The following is a 17148-nucleotide window of genomic DNA, read 5'->3' on the forward strand; positions in this document are numbered from 1 at the left end:
ACACTTTATACCATCTCCAAGCCCTACCTTTGCCTAAGTGTTTAGATCTGGTGGAGATGGTAAGCACCAAAGAAAGATGGCTTCATTTAAACACATCTTACTCATGAGGGTCCCACCTGAAGATGCCTGGAGGTCTGAGACTAGTATATGCCACCTCAAAACATTCTGTGGTATATATTGAGCTGATATTATTTTGGGAAATTGCAATCATGAGAGTACTCAAAAGGCTTACTTTTTCCTTTTTTTTAATACACAAGTTGAAAATTTGTATATTTACAATTGTCAGTTTTATGTATCAAAGGACCTCCCAATGTCTACAAGACCACCTTTACTCATTATAGTTTTCTCTGCTCTTCCAGTTTCTAGGAGACCTAAGCCCTGTTCTATAGATGAGGACAGGATCTAAGCATCAATTTTCTAAGTCTCGGATTTTGTGGAATTCTTGTATTTATATATACAACAGAATTTGGTTCTTCTAGTAATCCAGTTTATTTTGTAGTCCAATTAAAGTGTCTAGAAGGGTCGTCTCTCACGAGTCTAGTCTTCGAACAGACTGGATTTTTAAGCTTCAGCAGCAGCAGAACGGGTGATGTTATAGAATTCATATACCTTCCCAGGGAGAAGTCACTCCATCTCTTAGGCATTAAAAAGGAAAGCTCTTTTCGTGTCAGCACATGACTGCTTCTGGCTAATGGACAAAGGGGAAGCGGTCCTGAACAGAAACCCCTGCCAACTGATATACTTTCCAGGCTCCAAGTTATACTTTGAGTCATTAACTACATTTCAGTTAGAAATTCCAAGATTTGGTTGTTTGGACAAATGGGGTAAATTTACAATGTAAAGTACTGTCATGGTTATATCAAGACAGACCAGCACTGCTTTTCACAGGCAGCCGTTAATCTGGGCCATCCTGCCTGCCTGGGAGAATTATGCTAAGAGAATCGGAGTGCTTCTTTTGCTAAATTCTACTTAATATTTCCTAAGCAAGCTTACAACATCAACTTCTCGTTCCTGGTTTTTCCTGTATCAGTTAAGACCTCTTATACTAAAACCTTTATAAAGTTTACCTCATGCATAATTATTATTATTATAAGTATTATTCGTGCAATAATGTACTTACTGGGCAGATATTTTATACACCATCACTTACTGAGACTTAAAAACTATACGGGTTCATAAAATTTACAAGGTAGGTGTTCATACAAATAAGGCCTAAGGTGGATACAAAGACTAGGAAACCAAGCTTGTCAGGGCGCAGAGTTGAAGAGAGCTTACTTAGGATTCATGAGACCGGGGTTGGGGATTTAGCTCAGTGGTAGAGCGCTTGCCTAGCAACCGCAAGGCCTTGGGTTTGGTCCCCAGCTCTGAGAAAAAAAAAAAAAAAAAAAAAAAGAATTCATGAGACCTTGCATTCCATCCCCAGTTCTAAAAACACGAGTTTTGTTGATGTGAGAGGTAGTAATTTGTCAGCCCCTATGGTGGGGAAAAAAGGCACACATCAGCCTTATTTAATGAGGAACTATAGAAGTCCAGAACTTTTGTCTTCTCCCCATATAAGCTAACATAGGATCCCAGAGCTAATCTGACAGAGGCCAAGATCAGGGCTGGAGGAACCAGCCACTGTAGGTAATTACCCATACAAATGTATTTGGGTCACTGGCTGTTGGTGCCGCCTAAAATCACTTCATACCCAAGAAGCTGTGAAAGTAGCTCCTTGCCTATCAGGGAAGACACTGTGTAGTACCCACGTTTACCTGGCAAGCACAGGCTTCTCTCAGGTCCTCCACTGCAGGATCCCCACCTGTCCCCATTTGCCATGTAAGCAGATATTGTTGCACTGGGACTAACAAAGCTGGCTTCATGGGCAAAGATGCTTCCGAGTCTGTCTCCTGCCTCCTGGTGGGTAGCCAAACGCACTGGGGTGTGATGGTGGCACTGGCAGGTTTCCTACGTGGGTGGCAAGGCCTAGAGCAAGAGAAGCATTCTGACCCCGAGGTATCCATAAAGGATGTAAATGTCACCAAGTTGGATGAGAGATAATATGAGGAGACATGTGTGGCCCTGGAGGAGCATGGCACTTGGTGCTGCTCACTGAGGCTCCCCGAACCCTAGGCCAATCATGAATAGAGGACCCAGATTATGCATATATAGTGACCGAGGCTGTGCTGTCTTGATATCCCACTTGCATCCCAGTGGACTCGGGAGACAGGGTCACCCACACTATCCGTTTACAGTCCTGTTGGACAAGACCTTATAGGTTACCCATGAAGCTCCTGAGTAAGCATGCTACAGCCTCACCACGGCCAAATGTTAACTAATGTCAAGGAGAAACTGTGACATGTTGCCTGAGACTTCCCACAAGACATGCCTGCTGCTTCATCTTCTCCTCCCCGGAGAAGAGCTATGAGCTGCCCGATGGCCAGGTCATCGGTATTGGCAAGAACCAGCCCTGCTGCCCGTGGTGCTCTTCCAGCCTTCCAGGTGTGGAATAGGACGGCCTCTATGAACTGACCTTCCATCATTAAGTGTGATGTCAATGTCCGCAAAGGCCTCAGTGCCGACAGTGCCCTCTGGTGGTACCACCATGTACTCAGGCACTGATGACTACAGGATACACTAATTCCCCCGGCATCCTGCACCTCTGCCTTACCTTCCAGCAGATACAGTGCACCAAGAAGGACTCGGGGAATACGGCCCTTCCTTTGCACACTGCCAATGATTCTAGGTGGAGTTCTAGGAGCTGTGTCATACCTTTTCTTAACAAAACATATGCAGAACTGAGACAACTTTGATCTTTTCGTCAATTATAAATATGCAAAAAATTTTTCTTGGTGCTTTGGACTCAGGATTTAAAAACTGGAATGGTGAAGGTGACAGCAAGTGTTTCACAATGTGGACACATTCATTTTATATTTATTTTTGTTGCTGCTGCTATAGGAAGTTCCCTGTTCTTTCCAAAGCAGCCCCACACCCTAATCCAGAAAGGAGGATGGCCCTTCCGAGTCCATGCAAGGGAGGCAAGCAGCATCACGTCTGTGTAAATTATATACTGTAAGAAATTATCCACCTTAGCATTCTGTTTTTATTTTTGAATTGATAGCCATCATGCCTGGTCCCTAAAGTCTATTTCTCCGACTTGAGATGTATGGAGGCTTTTGGTTTCTGGGATTGGGTTGTGTTGTCAAGGCAACCAGGGCTTGCCTGTTCTTAGACTTGAGACTAGTTTAATGATAAACGTATTCACCTTACCAACAACAAAAAAGGAAGACTGGCCTGACCCTTTAGCCCTTCCAAAAGGGACCGGAAAGGGGTGGCTATGAAACAGTGTGAGTGTGACCCTAGAAGGGAATACAAGCACAAGAGATGACTGAATGAAATGCGCAATAAAAAAGGGGCCTTGGGAAGTCTCTCTCCACTCCAGCCCAAATGATCTAAATTTATACAAGGGTAAGGCATTATTCATCCACGTACCTAAATGTCAAAACCAATCCCCACCATTTCCCTTTCCCAAAAACTCAAGATACAGATGCTGCACTAGTTCCAGCAGTCAGATGAAAACACAGGTAAGAAGGTTCTGGATTCAGTCATCTGAGTACCAATTTAAATGATTTCTGTAAACATTTTGATAAAGGCCACATGGCACTCGTCACATTGTTCAAATGCCTAGTGGCAGGACTCCTGATAAGACCAAACAGGTCACATAAGCCCATAAGACACTGCAGAGACACAGCCAATGTGACTAAATCCGAGGTGGAGCACACGAAGGACCTCATGTATAATACAAACCAGCTTAATAAATAAAGGAGACAGAGGTGCCTGACTCTAGGACAGGGTTTGGTTCCAGTCACCTGTTCAGAGCCTTCTTTGAGACTCTACTGCCACTTCCACTTGTGCAAGTCTAATGGTGCGGCCATGAAGTTTGTAGCCATCCTGCCGAACTAATGCCACGGTGCCAGGCTGCACCCCAACACCTGCTGGCATGTGGCAGATGAGTTCATGCTCATGAGGGTCGTATTTGTCACCGATGGGTGCCATTTTCTCTAGGCCATGCTTGGTAAACACACTTTTCAGCTTTGCTTCTAACAGGGACAGCCCTTGGAAGACTTTTTCCAGAGTAAGCTTGTGGTCCTGAGGTTCAGCTCCGTCTGAAAAGCACTCGGCAGTCTTCTCCAAAATGTCTGCTACCTCCACGAGGTCCTTACAGAAGCTCTGGATCCCTGTAGACAAACCAAACACACATCTGAGGACAATGCTGACCTTAGGGGCACAATCTGGAGGAGGTCCAGGGAAGTGACTAGTACACTTTATACTGAGTATTTCTGAAAGGGGGAAGGTTGCCACTCAGGACTTGGGGATCAGCTTAACCATCCCAGCTCGTCTGACAAGTCAGTGCCTTTTTGCAAAGTGTGTCTGTTTGGAGATAGACAGCTATCTCCAGGAATCCTACTGGGAAACTGGGAAGTTACAACTTGACCAAGTAAGTCTACATAAAACAGACTAAAACCAGGTATATCTTAGTTGTGCAGGGGCCATTCTCAAGAGGTAAGATAGGAAGATTGCACTGGGAGGGTACAGGTTGGGAGTATCAAATAGGAAAAACACATTGTGCTAAAGAGCCAAGAGATGTTCTTGAGGCTGGCTAGACAGGAAGGTATGACACACCTACAGACAAGGTGAGTGTCCTTCCTATGGCCTATCAGGAAGGTACTGGAAAAGGTCCATACAAACCTTTTAGAGCAATGTGAACTGCTACAAGAGGAAATAAAATTCAGTTGCTGAGACCTACTGTTCTCACTCTGCTGGGACAAGAAATGCTCACCATTAGACATCCAGCGCATAATGCCCAGGAAGGAAGGGTGGGTGAAGAGTAAGGGCTCTATGGACAGGTTGGCAGCCATGCCAAGTGGACAGCTACCTAAACTAGCCACATGTAAGCAACAGACAAGCTCTGACACAGAGACCTGAGAAAGCTGAGCATAACAAGGAAGGAACTCTCCCGTTAAGTGCCAGGGAAGACGACCCAGTAAAGCTCTGAGGAAAGCAGTGGGAGCCTGATTCAGGCTAGTCCAACGAGAGCAGTATTAGCACTGTGCTTGCTGGTTTGCTGGTTTGCAGGAATGCAAATGGGCTCACAAGGAAGGAATGAACTCAGTGTTGCATGAAGTACCATCTAGTTTACAGGAAGAGGAGGCAGCAGGGAGAGAGAAGGGTGAGCAAAGGTGCTTCAAAGGAACAAGCCCTGATTGAGAGCAGACTAGGTTTTCAGTGCTGGCTATCATGCTCAAGTCCGCGGCTCTGAACATGTGTGAGTGCTGAGCCACTGAGCTACAACTTCAGCCCTCCAGTACAGTTTGAGAGCAGCAGGCTTCTGAGCTGACCTGTGTACTGCCAGGAGAGGCCTGGCTTCTAAGTTGGTGAAACAGTGGAGATTTGGCTAAATGGAAGCCCAAGTTCTCCTTGCTACACCAAGGCCCAGTGTCTGATTGCACTCCCACTACTGCATTAGGACTATTTAGTGTGTGATGTGTGCATGTGCTTTCCTGTATGTGCACACCAGCAGAAGCCATCATAGGTCAACACTGGATGTTTTGTCCTCTGTTTTTCAGTCTTTTACAGGCCACAGAGCTGAACATTTCAGCCAATCTGAGTGCTCTGTAAGCTTCCAGAATCTACCTGTTTCCTCTCCAACAGCACTGGGGTTAGTTACACACTTAACCTTTTTATTCATGAGTTCTGGGTATCCCAACTCAGGCCTTCATGCTTGCAAGGAAATTACCCACTGAACTATCTCCTCAGTCTCAATTTATTACATTCTTTTAATAGGTAGTAATCTCTTGGAAAAAAGAATCTTTGTGACCAAGAAGACAGACTTTGAAGTTAAAAAACTACGCATGCGAGGAGATGAGACAGTTGTCATGACATCTGTTAAAAATGCCATACTTTGTGCCAGGCACGGTAGCTCACTACCTTGGATTTTAGCACCTGGGAAGCAGAGGCAGAAATCTCTGTTGCGTTCGAGGCCAGTCTCAAACTGGTCTACATAGAGGGTTTCAGGATAGCCAGGGCTACATGGAGAGACCCTGTCTCAAAAGACAAAAATCAAAAACAAACAAAAAACCCATGGTACATTCTTTCTCCCTCCATGATCATCCAAAAACCACTTTGGTTTCCTAAGTGACTCTGGTCACCAGGAGGAAATTCCCTAGGCTAATGACTGTTATGGGCTCTCGGGCTAGATACAGTTTAGGTTAATAAACTGGCTAGCAGTTATCTAACATGAGTTTGTTCCTGGTATCTGACTATTTCTTGAGTAAACGGATAATAACTAGTTCTAATTCAAAGCTTGACTTCTGGTGTCTGCCCATCTTGCTCAGCAAGCAGGTGTACACCAGAAATTCTCCCATTGCTAAAACTGTGCTATTTGCAACAGACATTTCCATAACTCATCAGCCAATAACTGTCTTCTGTAAAAGACCACATAGGAAGCATTTTAGGCTTTGTGGGACAAGGGCAAAAGCCAAGGACTGGCTATGGTTTGTTGAGCCTTGCTATAAACTTGGTGTTTCTCTCTCTCTCTCTCTCTCTCTCTCTCTCTCTCTCTCTCTCTCTCTCTCTCTCTCTCTCTCTCTCAAATTTTAGCTTCCTTCAGGCTGTTTTATAAATCACCAACTTGTGGAGTACTGATAGAAACAAAGAATTCTCACCCACAGCAGCGCAGTCTTTACCATGGAGACAGACCAAAGTTGCTTACACCAATCAAACTTTAGCCTCCCTGGTCATGCACTGTTCTTTGGATTCTCCTTTGACCTTCTTAAAGACTGGCTCATTAATGACAGAAAAGGTTGTGTACAGACTAGAATGTTGGAAATTTACTAACTGTATATGCTTAGAAAAACAAAGGCCAGCATTATCATAGCAATGGTTAACATGACACTATTCCCACCAACAGCAGAGAAAGCCCGTGGGGAGAGTGGGAGGAGGGATGAGATCAGCTAGGGACTCAGATGCATTTCTACTTCACTTACTTTACAAATATGCTACAAAGGTGCATGCCCTTCAACCACACTTATTCGTTTGCGAATCATCTCTTACCAAATATCTTCGCATCTTCCACACATCTCTGGGTCCGTCTCCTTATGTTTTCACAGTCAGCGACGGCTCTCTGGTATCTCAGCTAAACATCAAAAGCAAATTCAAGGGATGAGAAACCACTGGGAAAGAATGCTTTTACGTTCTAAGTCTCTTGCTAGTGACAGGGCTCTTAGCATGCACAAGGGCTTCAATAAAACTAGTTGTTAAGAACAAATAGTGTGAAGCTGGCTGCTCTCCAAACTACCAAAGAGGTGATCTACTTCCTCTCCAGTAGCTCGTAAGTAATTCCGACTAGCTTGAACACATCAGTTCATTATTCAGAGAAAAGAGTTTCGAATTTAGGAAAAACTGCCGAGATTTCTTTCATTAATTTGAATCTGATATGACTAAGAGTAAGTTTTAAAAACCTATCACTTATTTCAAGGCAGTTCTCAGCTTGTTTAGTCTTCTTCTCACTTGTAATTCCCGGTTTCTTTAATTGCTCTCATAAGACATGCTTCCCAGCACCCTTTAGTCCGGAGTGGCTTTGCTCTGCTTTGAAATTCTTCTGCTTTATCGATTGATCTCTTCTCTAAATGCTCAATCACGACTGTGTCCAGTAAGCCAGATGTCCTGACGAGCAGAGTATAGAGACCCAGCACACCCAACAAATATTTACTCTCTATCACCTGACTGGCAGGTACTGCACCACCTTTACTTTGCCAAGCCATCAGCTATCTAAATGCTGCAATGCAAGAGGGAGCCAAAAACAGGTACATTCTGAGCTACGTGGCATTTAAAAACTACACCTTTTTTTTTTAATTTTTTTTTTTTGGCCTAATGGGCCCAGTGGTAGAAGAGGTCAAAGAGCTATTTTAGAGGAAAATTTATTTTTAAAAAAAAAACACACACACACACAAAACTTTGCTTGAACATTTAAACCAGAGAAAAGACATAAACAACAAATAATATAAAATCTACTACTCACTGTTAAATCCTGGACTTCTTTTTCCAGTTTAACAGCTTTTAGCCTTAAGGCCTGTTCAGCAAGGGAGGGACCAAGTCCATCAGGAGGGTCCTCAGAACTGCAGTCTTCCCCAGCAGTTCTCTGGGTGGCAGTGCTGAAAGGGTGTAGCCATCCCCTAGGAGGGGGGGCGGGGCAGTGGCACACAAATGCAAAACCACAACAGTTAGAGCCCAGAGCACCCACACAGAAACTCTCCACAGTTTTCAATCATTGGTGACAAACAATGAAGTCCTTCCTAGGCATTTTTCTGCTTCGTCTGTCTCATGCTTTTAATCACCCAATACCAGCAGCATGACTAGACTTTAAAGTGCTCTTAAAAGCAATAGCTTTAAGGAGAGAAAAACAGCCCATCAGTTAAGAGCACTGGCTGCTCTCCCGGAAGATGGGGATTCAATGCTGAGCCTTCCGCATGGCAGCTCACCACTACCTGTAACTCCAGTTCTAGGGGATCTGATGCCTTCTGGCTTCTGTGGGCACCAGGCATGCAGGTGGTGTGGTACACAGACACAATGTAGGCAAAACGCTCACACACAAAGTTCTATCAGTACATATTGTCAGGTCATACAATTTACCATTCAAACTGTAAAATTTAAACATTTTTACTATGTCCAGAGCCAACCAAATTCTGAAATCACAATTTCAGAACATTTTTGCCACATAAAAAGAAGGTTTTTGTACTCAGTACAGCACTTACCATTTCCTCCTGAATTGCTTGCCCCAGGTAAGCCTGACAATATTTTGTTTTTTACAGACATGCCCTATGGATGCTTAGGTCAACAAAATCATAATAGAATGTGTTTCAGATTCATTCATGTATTTGTGATAAGAAAAAAATACTAACAAGTTTTCCAATTAAAAAGGAGTAGAATGAATTTACTGACAAGTAGAAAATATTAGGTTACACAGGTAGATCAAAGGGATAGGCTTAGTCAATCTGAGTAGGAGCAGTCTTTATAGAGGAGCAGTCTCCAGAGGGGAGAAGCTATGGTGGACAACTTCTGCATACACTGCCAACACTCACACTCAATCCCCAGAGGAAGGCGTTGCCAAGTCTCAGAACCTCACCCCAGGGGAGGCTTTGCCATTCCTCCATGGGCCTGAGGCTCTGGGGTCTTTCCCATGGCCAGCTCAGGTCAGGTCACACACATCCACTATTTAATCTCCCTCAGGGCTTTCTCTGTTCTCTACACTTTCTTATTTCTCAGATGTTCAGGATGAATCTTCACTCCTGGTCCAGTGGCCGTTTGCTGCAGTATTCAGTACCAGACAGACAGCAGTAAAGCTGCCTTCTTTTGTTGTGTGCCTTTTGGCTACTCCATGTTAGTGCTCCCACTCTCCCACTTTGGGCTCCATCTTGCCCTCAGGTGCTCAGAGTCACTGTTTTTGGGAATCTGTCTCAGCCTCTTTATACCTGGAGACAGGCTCTTCATTGGCTCCAAGGACCTTTCCAGGCCTCAAAGGTACCCAAAGTGGCTGTTCTGCACCTTCAGGAAAAACACAAGCATACCCTCAATCCCACATTAGCATGGACCAGATCCTTCTCCTGCTACGATATCCTTCCACAGCGCCTTAGGGTTTACTCCTCTGTCCTTTGGTGACCAGCACCATTCTACACAGTGAGGTTGTCTACTATACAATTAAACCTTTTAATGTAAATAAGGCCTTGTTAGGTAACTGGGCAGGCATAGAGCTTTACTCCTTTTAGTTTTTTTGTAGTTTGAGACATCTATGGGATCTTTCAAAATAGCCTGTCCCTAGGGGTTATAAGGAATGCATGTGTTGTGAGCTAGTTTATGTTGGGCACAAAAGTTTTTAATGTAGAAGATGTGTGAGTAGGAATATTTTCTACCTAAAGATGCTGTGGATAGCTCGAAATGGCAAATGCTGTGAAGCAGTGAGCAGTGTGGTGTGCTCTGCAGCCTCTGTGAAGAGAGGCATAAGCAATCTGAGGACAGGTATCATTAAACATGCACAAACTGTAGTTCCCAGAGAAGACATGTGAGTAACAACCATCTGCCAGGGAGCATTGTGATGTAACCCCTGGGGTCAACACCTCATGTGTGACAGGTTGAAAGGAACCCAGTGGGTTCCTGCTTAACTACTTGCCTAGACAGTTCTGGGGAGATGGCAAATTTATGGCATAAAGAGGCGTCATTTTGATGGTACAGAGCATGATTATAAAGAGCTTGCATTAAACAGACTACGCAGCAGCAGGGAAGCAGAGAGGGATCCTGAAGGCGCTGGCTCATACACTACGTTCAGCCAATGGCAGAGGGAGACCTCAGTGTCACCAAATAGGATCAACATAGTAAGAGTTCTGGGTCCTACATAAAAGATGGCATAACTCTTGATCTAGGCTTGTAGCCACTTCCAAGGCTTGCATTATTCTGACAACATAGGAGTTGTCACTGTAACCATTGATGGGAAAAGAAGCAGAGTCTCTTAATTAAACAAGGTACAGCTGTAGTCGATGGCAGTCCTGCTGTAGGGATCCACTGCCCGCCTGTGTGACTTCATGGCTCTTAAACCCTGCAACAGCCTCCATTTACCCTATTTCTTTTTTCTTTTTCTTATAACAAAGAGGGGGTGTTCCAGGGGCTTCTGGGCCATTCTGCTTGGCCTGTAATTGTTTTCCACCAACACAGTAGCTCCAGTGAATACCCCACCTGATGCTGCAAAATGGCCAACTATCTACAGACCAGCTTCTCTGATAGTCGGTGGACTAGGAGAATAATTTCCAGTGGGGTGTGCCTTGCAGTATTGATGAGGGCTGTTAGTGGAAAGAGTCTGTCAAGGAACACCTGGCTCCTGGTCATACATCGATGGGGCTGCAATGTTTTCACTCTCTTGGTTTCTCAAAATCTCTAAGTACTGAAATGTAACTAACTGCCTGTCTCTAGAATCTATGTGTCCTATATTTCTTATACACAATACTTAGAAGTGCACACCCAGGGTTGGGGATTTAGCTCAGTGGTAGAGCGCTTGCCTAGCAAGCGCAAGGCCCTGGGTTCGGTCCCCAGCTCCGAAAAAAAGAAAAGAAAAAAAAGAAGTGCACACCCATTCACCCTTTGTTCCTTTAGCTTTATGCCTTTCTCATTTTTCCTTATCTTTTTCTACCTTATTGCCCCCTTTTTACCTGCATAAGCACACTTTCTTGTGGAAGTGGTCCCTCGTCTGACCAATAAGAGTTTCCCAGAGCCACTGTCCACACTGTCCACGTCCCTGGTTGGGCGCCAATTGCTACATCCAAATGGCTCCAGGGACAGATGACTGGGGTGGTGAGAGCTCTAAGAAAAGAGACAGAAAGCTGGGATCAGCTAGTCAGGTCTCCTGGCTGGAGAAACCTCAGCACTCGGGAAGCTTTGATTATATACAGTTTAGTATACAGATTGAACAGAGGCAGAGTTATTGCATAAGGCTGAACAAGGAGGTGAGGTTACTACACACGGATAAACAAGGAGGCAGGAGGCAGAGCTTATGCAGCTGGATCAAGGGGGCAGGTTTAGTTAATCTGAGTAGAAATAATCTCTGTAAGGAAGCAGTCTTCAGGCAACATCCAGGGCGTGGGGGTGGGGAAGCTATGGTAGACCTTTTCTGCACAACCACTGTTAACTGTTGGGGTGCACTAGGTGAAGGTGTATCTCTGTATATTCAATTGTGAAATTCTGTACTAGCAGAGTATGGCCCATCCTCGGGTTTTCTAGTCTGTAAACATTCACCTTCCTTACTTGCTGACTGGCTTTAATAAAGACCTGTGGCTAGACAGGAAGTGGAGGACGGAATTTCCATGCAGAGAAAGGGTCTCTGGGAGAAGCCAGTGGACATGAAGGAACAGGACGAATTATAGCAGAGCAAAGATACAGACTGGCCACAGATGAGGCCAGGATTAGTCATTCCGGTTAAGAAGATGAGCTATCTGGGAGCTGACCCAAGCAAAGACTCCATGATATTATTTATATAATTGGTGGGTCTGCGAAAGCCCCATTGTAGTTAACACTAGCACTTCCCCTCAGGAAGGTCTTGCCATTCCTCAATAGGTCTCAGACTCTGGAGTTTTGGGGATGGCTGGTCCCTGTCGACACAGGCAAGATCCAGGACTTTCCCCAGTCCCCACAATAAACCCTACTTTAGTGATGAAAAACTCAAGATGAGAGGCTCGAGGCTTAATCACTTGTTATGGACCACAAAGTTAAGCTGGGCACAGCAGCATGGGACTACCTGCAGTCTCAGGTACTGGAAGGCTGATATAGGTGGATCCTTCTGGTAGCACAGTAAAAAGCCTGTCTTAAAAGAACACCACCACTACCCTCCCCCCAACCCAAAACAAAAGAAACACACAGAGCTGGTGTTGTTTAGCCAGGATATTTATCACACAAACTCACACAAAGTAACATGGTTCTGGTTTACTGAGTAAAAGGAACTCAGTTAGGCTTAGCTAAGACTTCGTGACCACACACTATAAGGCTCTCAGGGAGGAAAGAGGACCTATACTGTGATAGAGAAATTCTGACTGGAACAGCCTATGGGGTTGCTAAAATAGAATCTTGTTTTAGTCATTTGGGTTTTGTTCAACTACCTATGCAATCTAAAATATGGCACAGCTAGTCAAATGGCTAGGGTCCCAACAATGGGGACATAAATTCAGGAACTGCTTCAGGAATCCTTTCAGGGAACTTTCACACAGGCTTTTAAAGACAGGACATGGGGTTGGGGATTTGGCTCAGTGGTAGAGCACTTGCCTAGCAAGCGCAAGGCCCTGGGTTCGGTCCCCAGCTCCGAAAAAAAAGAAAAGGGAAAAAAAAAAAAAAGACACAGGACATTCCCACAAACCAATTTGCCTTGCTAAGGACATTTGATAGCACAGGCTCAAATTCACAAGCACAAAACATAATCAATCGCCCCTTAAAAAGAATCACATGACTTGTGAAGAAGCATGATGACATTTACATCCTCACAAAAGAATTAGATCTTTCTCATTCTCACCACCTAAAAGAGAAAGAAAACACCTCTCCCTATAATTACCCTATCAACTGGCCAGGGAAAAGGTAAACTTTCTGCTCTCAACTTCCTCGACAGCAGACCTTGCAGATAAAACCACCTGACCTTGGCTTCTATGGGCATAGGGAAGTGAGCCCTTGCACCTGGTGTTACTAAAATAGTTCAGTTTACATAGAAATGTAGACAAAAACCTAGTTCAGAGCAGATCTTGGGAGTGCGCCTGTCCTGACCTCTAATTTAAGGAAGTTTTCATCATCACCCCTTCAGGGTCCTGGCCATTATTTCAAGTTAAAAAAACAACCAGGTTAATCAATCTGTGGGTCCAAGACCTCTTTAAAGCAAGCAGTTCATTGCTTATAGGAACAGGGAGATAATGGATAGTGGTCACTGAGAAAAATCTAAACAAAAATTTAAGGGGACGGGAGTAAAAGTTTGCTTTAAAGAGAGCATTCTAGGCAGAGTGCAGAGCTAGTTTGGAGACACACGTGAGAGAACTTTCATCTCCCAGACATTTCAGGCTGGTTCTCAAATTTTATTATGGTTTGACATCCAGTTCTACATGGTTCCAATTATTTGGTTCAGAAAAATATGTCTGAAGCAAATTACACATGGTCAGAGACTTTCCCTCCTAGAAAATTACATTTACCCTGGGTAAACAGATAGGAGGTCAAAATAGGGCCAGTTTAGAGAAAAAGGTCAGTGTTCAGAATAGTTACTCCTGGAAAGGAAACTAATGTTTGATTATTTCCTTACTCACGCAACAAACTGCCAAAAGATTGAAAACAAACCACCCTGCCCTAAGCATCTCATAGCTCTGGTATGGCGGGTGTTAGGTCAGGTGCACTACGATTAAAAAAGAAAAGTGACAAATGGATGCAAATTTCCTGGATTTCCCCGCAGCTAATTTACAAGTCGGAGTTCTCTAACTCATAGACAGTCTTTTTATTCATTCTCAGGAATGAGCTAACACAAAACACCTGTTCGTGAATCACAACTGGTTTCTTGACAGGGTTACTTCCTTAAGATTTAAGTCTGGAGGAGTTAGCAAAATTCCCAAAATTCCAGTTTCCTCAACTATTAAACACGAAATAATAAAAGAACCAACCACAGTTCTAAAGTCCACTGACGGCAACTGTAAATTAAAGTATCCCCAAGACTGATGGGCTGGCCATTAGGAAAACCCAGGTCTACTGCTTTCTTTTTACACTCAGGTAAAGAACGCCCCTGAGAAGGTGGAGAGATTGCTTGCCCTAAGACCACATGGAGTCCGGCTAAGAACCCTAATACATTCATCACTGCAAGAAACAGGTGAGCAGGGGCTAGGAAAGAATTCATCTCCGATTCAGTCAGGCACAGGGTTCTACCTCCCAGGAATGGCCTCGGAGCCACTTATCTTTCTTGACCGGGAAAAGCGCGCCTATGGGCCTCAGCCTCCCTTGCAAGGGACGCGGCGGGGACGCCGGGTCATGGGACCTGAGGCTGGTCCTCCCCGGCGCCCGGTTAGCCCTCAACTTCCTTCCCATGGTTGCCCACGGCGCGCTCACGCCACTGCCGGCCCGGTCCCGCCGCCCCTCTTACCTGCTCTCTGACACAGCCCCGGAGGCCAGTAGGCGCTGCAGACGCTGCACCGCCCACAGCGAACGCGCCGCCATGTTCCAGATTAGAGCGCCGACAATGCGCGTGCGCGCTCGAGCCAAGTGGAGAGTCGCGCTCTGAAAAACCACGCCCCCAGTAGGCGGGGACTTCCGGTTTCCTGTGCGCTACCCTGCTTTTCCGGTCAGGTCGCTACCCTCCTACCTCGTAGTTCATCTAGTCATAGTCATGTGGATGCTTGTGCCAAGAGGCTCGTAGTAGGTGCGAGGTTCACTGTGAGCTAAGTGGATCCTCACCTCATCCTCGAGAAGCGAACACACAATGAGTGTAAAATGCTTAAACGAGGCGGGGGACACGGCGTTGCGAAAGTTTAGTAGATTCAGAGCCGATGAGATGACTCCCCAGGCAAAGGCGCTGGCCAGCAAGTCTCAACAACGTGAGCTCGATCCTGGGACCCACTTGGATGGAACCGACTTCCTCAACATGCCCTCTGACTTCACCATGACCTCAGTCATGTATGCGCCATGCACATAAAAAAACTGCAAAGGAAAGACTAGAGTACAGGTCGAAAACTGGTAGATGAAAAGTGGTTCAGGGAGTGACATCCGTTGTAAAGAAAGAGCCAGTGAAGAGGGAGAGTTGGAAGGGAAAAATACAATATGGCGAAGACGTTAAGACTGGGAAATTGGTGCAACCTGCATCTTCCCCAGTCACGCTCCCATAGTTTTTCTTTCCAGACTTGTTTTCCAACCTAACTGTGTGCTAATGGTGTATATTGTTTCCTCTTAAAATCTAAGCGCGTTCAGGGCAAAACTATATTGTCCAATTATGAGTACAGTGACTTGACAACAGATACAGTTACTCAGGCCTGTAATCCCACCCACTTAGTTTTAAGGCAAGAGGGTCACAAGAGCCCAGACTGAGTAACAGCGAGGTGGTGTCAAATTACTGGAGAGCTGGAGACGTAACTCAGAAAGGCTTGCCTAGGACATTCCAGGCTTTTCCTCAGAATTGGAAAGCTACTTTGCTGTTCAGAGAAAATCGAAGGGTGTAAAAAGAGGTAGGGGAGATACACTGCTGGAAGAGCCTAGGCAGGAGAGGATGGAATGCTTTGTTCTGGTTCTTGGCAGAGGGCCTTCTTATTATGCAGTCCTGAACTCTCTTCAGTGCTGGGATTGCAGTGCTGGCCAGCTCATTCCTACCACTGTGGTGGAGTTTCAGAGAAACCTGACAACCCCATGCAAGTCGCTATCCTTACGTCATATTTTTCCTTGCTTCTTTTTTTGCAATCTAGAATTTTGTGGTAGGTCTTGATCACTGATATTTTTTTCCTTGCCCAATAAATACTTGTTAAATGAATGAATGAAGTTGGGTGATGTCAGTGAAGATATAGGTCAATTTTATTTTTTTTAATACATGTGTATAGGTATGTATATGCCTACACCAAGGAATGCATATAGTCATGGGATCATTTGCAGTAGTCAGTTTTGTCTTTAAAACTATTTGGGTTCTGGGGATTGAATTCAGGTCATCAGGCTTGGTGGCAAGCACCTTTTCCCTGCTGAGCCATTTCCCCAGTCCAAGATGTAGATACATTTTAGTGTTTTGCTTGGTGTGGTGTTGCATGACTTTAATCTCAGCACTAGATCTCTGTCAGTTTGAAGCCAGCCAGGTCTACACATTAAATTTTAGGCCAGCCACAGCTGCTTCCCCCACACCCCACTCTCGACAGGGTTTCCCTGTATAGTCCTGGCTGTCCTGAAACTCAATTTATATATACTAGGCTGTCCTCAAACTTGGAGATCTTCCTACCTCTCTCTGCTTCCCAAGTGCTGGGATTAATGTGACCTTTCTTTTAGAAAAAAATTAGGGGATTTAGATGAAAGGATGTCTGAGTGTGAAAATGGACCAGTGTTTAATTTTTTAAGGAGTGGGATGTGCTCCTTAAGCACCCTGAATCCTCACCAAAATAAACTTAACTTTTACCATAGCAACTTGGTCTGACTTTGTCCTCTGCCTGTTGCAGTTCCACGAAGTCAGTCTTCTGTATCTTTGATCTCGGCTAAGGTCCAGCTCAGATGTGACAGCCAACACATATTATTGTCCTCATGTGCTCTATACTAGTGCACTTAGCATGGTGGTCACAAACTCTCCCAGATAAGAAACTTGAGGCCCTGACCGATTTGTGACCCTGTGTAAGGTTCCCCAGTAAGGATGAGTGGCCCTAAGAATGTAACACTTCAGACTTGGGAAGGCTGAACCTTGAGTTCCCTTCAGACCTGTGGCACACTTTGTGGAAAACCACAAAGGCACACTAGTAATGGAGTACGGGAGCTGGCGTTTGCTTTAGTGGCTGTGCTCATAGTTCTTTTAGCCACACAGCTTAGACTGAGTACTTACATACATGTGTCTATTCATGTATATGTAATACACATGTGTGCATGTGTCAGGTTTGAGAC

At 44.9% G+C, this 17148-nt stretch overlaps 1 protein-coding gene across 2 annotated transcripts; it reads right to left on the reverse strand.

Moving 5' to 3' along the window:
* Positions 1-228: 228 nt before the first annotated feature.
* Grpel2 (GrpE-like 2, mitochondrial) lies at positions 229-14771 on the reverse strand. Of its 2 annotated transcripts, XM_087593525.1 has the most exons (5): positions 14675-14769; positions 8060-8213; positions 7093-7174; positions 3849-4217; positions 229-1364 (listed from the first exon to the last, which is right to left on the reverse strand). In XM_087593525.1, the coding sequence occupies exons 1-4, from the start codon at positions 14746-14748 to the stop codon at positions 3853-3855; spliced, it is 675 nt and encodes a 224-aa protein (XP_087449651.1). In that variant the 5' UTR covers positions 14749-14769; the 3' UTR covers positions 229-1364; positions 3849-3852.
* Between the last annotated feature and the right edge of the window lie 2377 nt (positions 14772-17148).

The sequence above is a fragment of the Rattus norvegicus genome, chromosome 18, assembly GCF_021556685.1.
Source record: "Rattus norvegicus strain SHRSP/BbbUtx chromosome 18, alternate assembly SHRSP_T2T, whole genome shotgun sequence".
Taxonomy (NCBI): Eukaryota; Metazoa; Chordata; class Mammalia; order Rodentia; family Muridae; genus Rattus; species Rattus norvegicus.